The following is a 9,960-nucleotide window of genomic DNA, read 5'->3' on the forward strand; positions in this document are numbered from 1 at the left end:
TGATTGCCTATTTAGAGGTTTATTCAGTGAAATTACGCATATCGCCCTGTGGGTTTGGATGACAATAAACGCTTCTCGCATGTTCTAAGGAAATCCCCCGTAACCATTTACAAATCGCCAAGCAAGCACATTCTCACAACCCCGCAAATGTTCATTAGTTTGTGTTCAGGATTATGTTTCCTAGGTCTACACCGTGTTTCTGTGTTTGACAGGGGAGGTCCCAAACAGCCGATTGATCGTCTGTGTTGCAATCTCAGCAGCAACATCTTTTTTCTTATAATAACGGCTGCAATTACTTGAGGGGCGAAATACGCAATTGTATGCACACAAAACATGACAAGTTGTCGTCTGGGGGCAGGCCTACTTGCTTCAGATTTATTCAGTGAATGAAACCAATCACATGGGTTCAGCTCGCCTGGAACAGGGCTTCGCCTTCGCGTCGCGTGTGTTCAAATGGGAACTCCCCTACGTAATGAAGTCTCCAAACAAACCACTTCTCTCAATCCCGAAACTTTCCATTGAGTTGTGGTTAGGATCATTTATGTTTGTAATACTGTTTATGTATGTAAAACTGACGCCATGTTTCCCTGTGTTTGGCAAGGGGATCTATTTCACTGCCTATTCGAATTGGCTGTTCTTCTCTGTAGCCACGGCTAAGCTAGCAATAGGAGACGCATTGCCTAAGGCCATATTATAAATGTCTACACATATACAATCAACTTGTGGGAAAATATAATGTCACTAAACATAAACCACCAAGACAACTTGCATTTGGAATGTATTTGGGCTTGAATTAGAGGAAATTATGTGCACAATCTCACAACGCCGATCCTCCTTTGTTTTGAAATAGTGACTTGCAACGCAACTTCCGCGTCTGGGTTTTCAGATGGAAATTACTCGAAAAAAATGCACTAAGAGGGGTCGAAATTCTTAGAAAGGATTGAAGTACCACATGTCTGCCACCCAGTGGAAAGGAGTATGGACAAGATTTTACACTCTATTCGACGTGACAGCCCACCTAATTCAATACCGCGACCTGTCGCAATTTTGCGACGACGGCAGTTAATATGCAACACATCTTCAAAACACAATAAAGTCATCAACATCAAACAATCCTTAGATGATGATGCTGTGGCGCATGTGTACTGTATGAGTGGTGCATGTGCTTGAAAAGTACATGGAGGGGATGAGGGCATAAAATACTGTATTGTCTTGTAATGGTGGAGTCTGTATAGTATAGTCTCATTGTTTATCAGGCATTGTGAAAGATGTAAATTATTGGATCTACAGTATTTGCCGATATTTCTCATTAGACAGCACACAATTGGACTAAGCTTGTCTGACAAAGCATCCCACACAGGAGAGGACTCCGATGCGGAGCCGCGTTCAAGTCACCACATCCGTGTCACTGTCACATTCCTTTGGGTTCCACTTGGTGGATCAGGGTCGCCACCGTGCGCCGCCCCAAATTCTACCGTCAAAACGCGGACCATAACCACATCCAAATCTGATTCACAAACGCGGACGCGCTGTAAAATCTAACGGACAGTTAGAACGTACAGTATTTCTTGGGGCAGACACGACCGAACAGCGCTCTCCAGTAAGTATTGATTTATTTATATTAGGTGATACACAAAGGTACAAAAAGTATATCTGAAGCTTTTATATTTGCTTATTGATATTTCGTAGGATTTTGTTTTATGACTTTAAAAAGTGTATGTTAACCCTAGTTGTTTTCAAAACGAGACAGCTAGTTCATTCATTCAAAGACATGGAGAACTACATTGGCTATTGTAGTATTTCCTAAATGCTGTTAAAATATGATGCCATCCGATACATGGAGGAAGTGCAGTTGAATGAAAATTATCTACATGTGCCCATTTTAACAGCCTTGTTTACGTTAGCTTGCTAGCCACCTACTAGCAAACCGGTTGACTGAAGCAAACTTGTGTAAAGTTAAACGTAGGTCTAAGTGTTCAAATACTCTTATGAAACGGCTATATCGGTCTGAATTTGGCTCGTGGTACACTTTTACACGGATTGGTGATGCTTTCAACAGGTTTGGCACCAACTGTGTTTTTAACGGTACAAATCCTAAAGCGGTGGCATCATGTTCTCCTCACGTTAACGAAATCCAGGCTAATTATTTATTAGCAATTAATGGATGGCCATGAACTGCGCCCTCGTCCCATATGCTGTCCATCATTGGTGAATGAATGAAGTAGCTGGGCTCATAGTTTGATACAGATGTCCGTGGTTGGGCTACAAATATCTGAATTTGTCCTTAATCTTGTGCAACAGTAAACAGGTGGAATTACCTCTGGGTCGGACAGGGCTAGCCAGCTGTAATCCACCCTGCTACAGTGATGCCCGCCTGCCTCCCGGCTTTTACGACCAAGAGTAAGTAGGACATTGTACATCTTATAATATTCAACATCATTACTGTCACGGGATAGAGATGTGAAAGAGAGCATTGTCTATTCCATATGCAATGCAATGTCTGATTGTCATCTTACGAAATTTAAATGAAAGCTCTAAGTTTAGCTCTGTTGCCTTTTCAGATCGGAGCGCTGATGTGATGTTTCCCCGTCGACTGATGAGGGAAGGAAGAGAAGGCAGCCACGACACGCGATTGTTCAACATGACAGTGAGACAGAAAAATAATGTCAAGATGAATTAAAAAATCATGATGAGTGAAGTTCTTCGTCAGGTTGTGTTTTTTTCGGGTTCTTATTTAAACGGTGTCTAGGCCAGGTCTGTGTTATCTGTAGAATTAAATCTAAATGCTGTTTGAAACGGTTAACTGGTTTAGTGTTCGTTTATTGGGATTATAGCATAGGCCTAATAAGAAAGTAACTTTATGAGCACGGATCCAAAATGGTCCCGGCCCGGAACATCTATGAGTCCGGAATGGGTCCGTAACTGATAAAAAGTAGTGGAACCGTGACGGATGCAATAAGTGGACACGGAATGAGTCCGCATCGGATGTCGCGCCTCCGAACCGGGCTCACTGCGGAGGTATGCTTCTGCACGCGGATCCGTTGCGGGTGACAAACGGGTCCCTTTTGAGTCCGCACCACGCCTCCGCGTCGGATGATAGGCGGCGTGCAAGTGGACGCCGATACGGCCCCGTTTACCGGATCTGTTCCGGAGGATGACCTCCGGATGGTGGACTCCGGGGCGGATCCATTACGGTGTACTTTTGCTGTGTGGGATATCATCTCATACTCACTTTTTCTGTTCTGGTGACATTGTCAGTGGAGATTGCATGGACGAGTCACTCTTCATGGACTGCACACCGCTTACAGGTGAATGCCTTCCGTGGACACTGGAACAATAAAAGATCATCATTAGCCTTTGGGGAAACATGTACACTGTACAATGGTCAGGACTAAACTGACAGCTTTCAATAGACTATTGGTAACAATTCCTGAAGAAATGTGGTTTGTGTATTTGATGAAATCAGTTGACATGCAAGACATTTTCAAAACACAATAAAGACATCAACATCAAACAATCCCTAGATGATGATGATGTGTTTATGTGGTGCATGTGTATGAGCGGTGCATGTACTTGAGGACAAAGGCAAAATGTACTGTATAGATGGAGGGGATGAGGACATAATATACTCTGGTGTGTTGTGATAGTGAAGCCTACAGCATGACTTTATCGTCATGATTATAATAACTGTGTAAATTATTGCATTTATTTGCCCATAATATTATGTTTTCCCTGTGTTGCAGCACAAACTGATGAAGTTTGTTAAAGCATATCATCTCCATACTCACTTTTCCTGTTCTGGTGACATTGTCACTGGAGATAGCATGGCCTGGTCACTCTTCATGGACAGCACACTGCCTACAGGTGAATGCCTTCCATGGACACTGGAACAATAACACATCATCATTAGCCTGTCGATAAAACCTGGTGTGGATGGAGGTAGGCACGTAGCTTTATATTGCTCCTGAGACTATTAGTTTGTTTGGACACTGTATAGAGTAGACCATGGAAGCATCTAGTTTATTTATTGGAAAAAAAACCCCCTGAAATGTACCTCTATAATTATAGAATGATCCTGCTAATATTTTGATTTCACCTTTGCTCCATAGCTGTGTCTGCAGCCTCGTCACTCTTTGCCATAGCGAACTCTTGGGCCTGGTGGCCTGTGTCTGCAGCCTCGTCACTCTTTGCCATAGCGACCTCTTTGTCCCCCTGGCCTGTGTCTGCAGCCTCGTCACTCTTTGCCATAGCTAACTCTTTGGCCGGGTGGCCTGTGTCTGCAGCCTCGTCACTCTTTGCCATAGCTAACTCTTTGGCCGGGTGGCCTGTGTCTGAAGCCTCGTCACTCTTTGGCATGGCGACCTCTTGGGCCTGGTGGCCTGTGTCTGCAGCCTCGTCACTCTTTGGCATGGCGACCTCTTGGGCCTGGTGGCCTGTGTCTGCAGCCTCGTCACTCTTTGGCATGGCGACCTCTTGGGCCTGGTGGCCTGTGTCTGCAGCCTCGTCACTCTTTGGCACGGCGACCTCTTGGGCCCCCTGGCCTGTGTCTGCAGCCTCGTCACTCTTTGGCATGGCGACCTCTTGGGCCCCCTGGCCTGTGTCTGCAGCCTCGTCACTCTTTGGCATAGCGACCTCTTGGGCCCCCTGGCCTGAGTCTGCAGCCTCGTCACTCTTTGCCATAGCGAACTCTTTGACCCTGTGGCCTGTGTCTGTAGCCGGCCCCTCTGCTTCATCACCAACAGCACTCTCCATCTCCATCTGCTGGTCAGGAAGTCTTCAACTCTGCAAAACACTTCACACACACACAAACACACACACACACACACACACACACACACACACACACACACACACACACACACACACACACACACACACACACACACACACACACAAATGACGTGTCATTGACATGCACTTCAAATGAAGCAAATGTGCATGGGCACAAAAGTGAATACACCCCTCACATTTCTGCAGTTTTTAAACTAGACTGCCTGTGCAGTCGCCTTCGACTGCTTAAGGTATATCCCCGAAACGCGACGCTTCCAGTCCCCCATCATTCCTACCACTCCCGTCCACCATTTCGTAAACGTATATACAGACGTGACATGACGCGCATAGGCTTAAAACCAAACGACTATTGTGAAAATGAAGCAAAAAATGGGGCAAATGGTAATACTGTTTTAATGGTTCAGTGGATATACCACATTAGGTACAGTGTAATAACCAGTGTAACAATATTTAATACAATGTAATTTTTTTACTTACATCATGTGTTTGTGCGTAAGTGGTATTACATGGTATTGCATATTGTTACACTGGTATTACACTATATTACATGGTATTGCATACTGTTACACTCGTTACTACACTGTACCTGATATTGCATATTGTTACACTGGTATTACACCAGTATTAAATGGTATTAAATATTGTTACATTGGTTATTACACTGTACCTAATATGGTAGATTCACTGAAATGGTGAACCATTAAAATAAGGTGTTACCGGGCAAATCAATCCACCCAGTCAGAAGTTATGGGCCAAATGAAAATTCCGCCATTTTGAAAGTGTTGTCTTCCAAACTCGAATCAGTTCCTCGAATCATGAACCTACCCTAGAGCATTCACACACCAAATCTGGGACAAATCCATCCACCAGGTCAGAAGTTATGGACCAAACAAAAATTCGGCCATCTTGAATTCAGCCATCTTGAAAGTGTTGACCTCCCAACTCGAATCAGTTCATGAACCTTCCCTAGAGCATTCACACACCAAATCTGGGACAAATCCATCCACCCGGTCAGAAGTTATGGACCAAACAAAAATTCGGCCATCTTGAATTCAGCCATCTTGAAAGTGTTGACCTCCAAACTCGAATCAGTTCATGAACCTGTCCTGGAGCATTCACCCAAAAAATCTGGGACAAATCCAAACATCCGTTCAAAAGTTATCGCGTTAACACGAAAGACCTTACGCGGCGGCGGCGGACGCGGCGGCGGCGGACGCGGCGGCGGACGCGGCGGCGGCGCACGCAAAACCATTACATCCCCGACGCTCCGCGTTTCGGGGATATAATAATTTACCTTAATCGTGAATAAAAACGTATTTCTGTCATTTTCAAAATATCAAATTTATTAATAGGCAACATGTCAGTTGTTAAAGCAAAGCAAAATCTATTGTGTACATGTGACAATGCGACCCGAGTACGCCTTGTCACGGTGTTTGAGGTGACAGCCGCCATCGTATATTACAGCTGAGTTCAAATCTTTCCTGCGGTGCTCCTGTTTGCTCAAGGATTCAATGAAACGTTAATGTGTAAGATTACACCTGTTGTGGGGAGGAGGGATTTGTACAGGAAGGTGTTACATCCTGCTGGGCATTGCAGCCTGTTGCACCTCCTCTGGTGCCCATGGGTCAGCTGCAGGGTCATCAGTCGGGAACCACCGTTTCATCAACGTTTTGGCCCTTTAATCCCGAAACGTCTCCGGTGGCGAGGCAGTGACAGGGACGTCTCCCTGTCACCCCCTGCAGCTGATAGATGTTATCCCTGCGGCTGTTTTCTGGGGGTTAGTTGTTATTCCCCCAGCTCCTGTCCTTCCTCCGCAGCCAGAGCCAAAAGCTACCTTTTTCTGCCTCCTCTGCCAGGGCCTTTGTTGTCTTCTTTAGCCTTCCTCCAGTGACTCCCACATCCTTCAGAAGGCGTATGGTCGACAGCCCCATAAAGCCTCGGCATCCAACTTCGACTGGATATATGGAAGTCTTCCAGCCCGCCTCCCGGCACTCCGCAGCCAGTTCGGTGTACTTGGCCTTTTTCCGTTCAAAGGCTGCCTCAATCCCTTCCTCCGATGGTACAGTGAGCTCTATGAGAGCTACCGCTCTTGCCTTTGCAGACCAAGCCACTATGTCTGGCCGGAGATATGTGGTGGTGATCTCTGTGGGAAAGTGAAGCTTTCTATCCAAGTCAACCTTCATGCTCCACTCCTGGCCAGGACTGAAGGGCCTTGATGTTTCTCTTTGCCTGATGCTTTCAATTCCTCCTTCCACAATAAAGATGGTAGAGTCCTCTGCAGGGGATGGTATTCTGCTACCCTGTCTGTACTCCTCCAATACCTCGGTTAGCTTTCTCAGGACCTGGTCATGGCGTCATCTGTAGTGGCCCTGAGAGAGCGCGATTTTGCAGCCTGACAGGATGTGCTGGAGGCTTGCGCTGGGAGCACTGCAGAGTGCACAACATTCCTCCTTTCCGAACCACTGGCTGAGGTTCCGAGGACAGGGAAGTGTGTCATACGTTGAGCGGATAAGGAAGCTGAGTCTTGCCTGTGGGATCTTCCATATGTCTGACCAACTGATGTTTCTGTTTGAGATTCCCTCCCAGGTTGTCCAGCTTCCTTGCCGACCTTGAGACACGGCCTTGATCTTGTAGCGGTCTTCCTCCATCCTTGTCACCTCCGCCACCACCATCTCCTTCCTTTCCTTGCGGTGGGCCTTGGACCAGAAGCGTGGTGCATCTCCCCATCCTAGGCCTGCTCTTCCTACCTGGACTCTTCCCACGATTTCCTTGTGTTGCAGCTGACTGACAGCTTGGTCGACCACTGTCTAGGCATTCCACTTGTGGCCAGTTAGGACCCTGGCATTGGCTTTCCTCACTGACTCATCTGTGGACTCCCGAAGCTTGAGCACCAACCTGGTCTTTTCTTGCCTGTAGCCCAGCTGCAGAGATTTCAATGGTAGCTGGAGCATGTTTCTCCCGAACAGGCCAGTGTCAGAGAGGCACCGTGGCAGCCCCAACCACTTTCGGATGAATGAGTTGGCTTTCCCATCCATCTTACTCACGGTCGATGAGGGGATCTCGCTCATTTTCAGGGGCCACATTACTCTCTGGTAGAGAGTGAATTGGTAGCACCAGACCTTGTACTTCCCCAGGAGTTAGCTTTGGTCGATCCTCGCCATCTGAGAGCTGCTTCATGACAGCTTTCCCCATCTGCTTATCGGAAAGCTCAGCAGTGTACTGCCTCCCCAGGCTTCTGATGGGTTGCTCTGCGAGTAGTGGGATCTTTTCTCCTCCGATGACAAAGGTGGTGCTGTCGTTCCTGACTCCTTTCCTGAGTGACAGGCTACGGGACTTGGAGGGCTTGATCTTCATTCTTGCCCATGACATCAGCTCATCAATCCTCTTCAGAAGCCTTGATGTACATGGCGCTGTCTGAAGAAGGGTGGTGACGTCGTCCATGTAGCTCCTTAGCGGGGGAAGCCTCTGGCCAGTTGGCAGTTTGATTCCTCCTGCGATTTGCCTAGCACAGATGAGAATGATATCAAATGCTGCGACAAAGAGTATCGGAGAAATGGCACACCCCATCGCTATTCCGACTTCAAGCCGCTGCCACCTCGTGGTGACGTCTTGGGTAGAGAAGCACATCTGCAGGTTGTTAAAATAGCATGCTATCATGTTCCTAATACAAGTGGGCATGTGGAAGAACTCCATGGCGTAAGTGATCAGCTGGTGTGGGACTGATCCATATGCGTTCGCCAGGTCAAGCCAGATGACGTGCAGATCTGTCTTGTCCCGCTTAGCTCTCTGGATCTGATCCCAGATCATTGTGGAGTGCTCAACACATCCTGGGAAACCTGGCACTCCTGCCTTCTGGCAGTTGGTGTCGATGTAGTTGTTTTGGAGCAGGTAGTTGGTCATCCTTCTGGCTAGCACTGAGAAGAAGATCTTTCCTTCTACGTTGAGGAGGGCGATGTTACGGAATTGGCCAATCTCTATGGAGTTTGCTTCCTTTGGGATGAACACTGTTACCGCTCTTTGCCACTCAGATGGAATGAGCTGTTTTTTCCAAATGGTTCTCATTAATTAATTGTAATTGTAATGTAATGTATTGTAATGTAATTGTGTTCTGTTTCCTTGCATTTTAGTTCATGGGTCGACACATGTCTAAATTGGCTAACAAACTAACCTTTTACATTACATACACAACTGCTAATTCTCACTGTAACAATTTGGCTTTTAAATGTTTAAGATCATTAATGAGTGTTCCTTTAGTGTTTTAAAACTGTGATCTACCAGTGTTGCAGCACTTACTTTGTTGACAAAAAGAGGTACAAGCCTGTAGTAAGAAGGCTTTAGTTTGGGGCAGGTTGGTGTATACACAACCTTGCACCCGGAGGAAATTGACCTAATTAATTGAATGATTGGTTAATTGGTTATGGTTATTGGTTAATTGGTTATTGGTCTTTGGTTATGTCTTTAATCAGCATAGTCTGTGTACGTGTTTGTGCACTACCATTTTGTGAGAGGCCTCAAATAATTTGTATGGTACCATTGTGTGGTACCAATTTACCACTGAGGACATCATGTTTAATGTCTGATTTCCTGTAGTCACCCCTGCTCTTTGTTAAAAATGGAATGGTCCAATTTCAGGGCGTGCCCAGGTGTCCTTTATAATGACTGATGTTTCTCAGTTAGGGAGAGCGCTTCTTGGTGAAAGGTGTGATCCTTTCTGCTCCTCCAATTCATACTCAGCTGTGTGAGGTTAGTCAGGCATCTTAGTCTGCACTTTGGGCCTTTGACTATGGGCCTTTTTTGTGTGTTTATTGTAAATAATATACAGTTTACTTCAATTTGGTTTGTGGAGTATGGCGTGCTCTTATCCAGATAGTTTGTTGGCTTCTTGGGTTTGGGTGCTCTTTAGTCCAAGGTATAGTACTTCCAGGATCAAAAATGAGAATAAATTCTCTGACTAAGGCACTCCAAATTAAAATGTCTTTATTAATATGACAGGTCCTACATGGACATATTAAAAACAAGGCCCACGCGTAGCGGCATGAGTGCCTTCTTCAGGACAGTGCCGAAGGGCAGAATGCACTCATGCCGCTACGCGTGGGCCTTGTTTTTAATATGTCCATGTAGGACTTGTCATATTAATAAAGACATTTTAATTTGGAGTGCCTTAGTCAG

General features: G+C 46.0%; 1 protein-coding gene and 1 long non-coding RNA gene across 2 annotated transcripts; one reads left to right on the top strand and one right to left on the bottom strand.

Annotated features, from left to right (window-relative positions):
- Positions 1-1,561: 1,561 nt before the first annotated feature.
- On the top strand, positions 1,562-2,666 carry LOC134460606 (uncharacterized). The gene is made up of 3 exons (XR_010037113.1): positions 1,562-1,600; positions 2,302-2,400; positions 2,562-2,666. It is a non-coding gene; the product is annotated as an uncharacterized LOC134460606 (long non-coding RNA).
- Positions 2,667-4,180: 1,514 nt separating this feature from the next.
- Positions 4,181-8,145, bottom strand: LOC134461450 (protein DR_1172-like). Its single transcript, XM_063214380.1, has 3 exons — positions 7,918-8,145; positions 4,218-4,758; positions 4,181-4,185 (listed from the first exon to the last, which is right to left on the bottom strand). The coding sequence occupies exons 1-3, from the start codon at positions 8,143-8,145 to the stop codon at positions 4,181-4,183; spliced, it is 774 nt and encodes a 257-aa protein (XP_063070450.1).
- Positions 8,146-9,960: the final 1,815 nt, after the last annotated feature.

This window comes from Engraulis encrasicolus, chromosome 13 (assembly GCF_034702125.1).
Source record: "Engraulis encrasicolus isolate BLACKSEA-1 chromosome 13, IST_EnEncr_1.0, whole genome shotgun sequence".
Taxonomy (NCBI): Eukaryota; Metazoa; Chordata; class Actinopteri; order Clupeiformes; family Engraulidae; genus Engraulis; species Engraulis encrasicolus.

Bases quoted from the DNA above. Each gene is read 5' to 3' on its own strand.
- LOC134461450 (XM_063214380.1), bottom strand. From the start codon at position 8,145: ATGAAGATCAAGCCCTCCAAGTCCCGTAGCCTGTCACTCAGGAAAGGA. The intron at 4,759-7,917 runs GTACAAGGTCTG...CCTGACCAGCAG, and splicing joins CAAAGCTAACTCCTGGGGAA to ATGGAGATGGAGAGTGCTGT.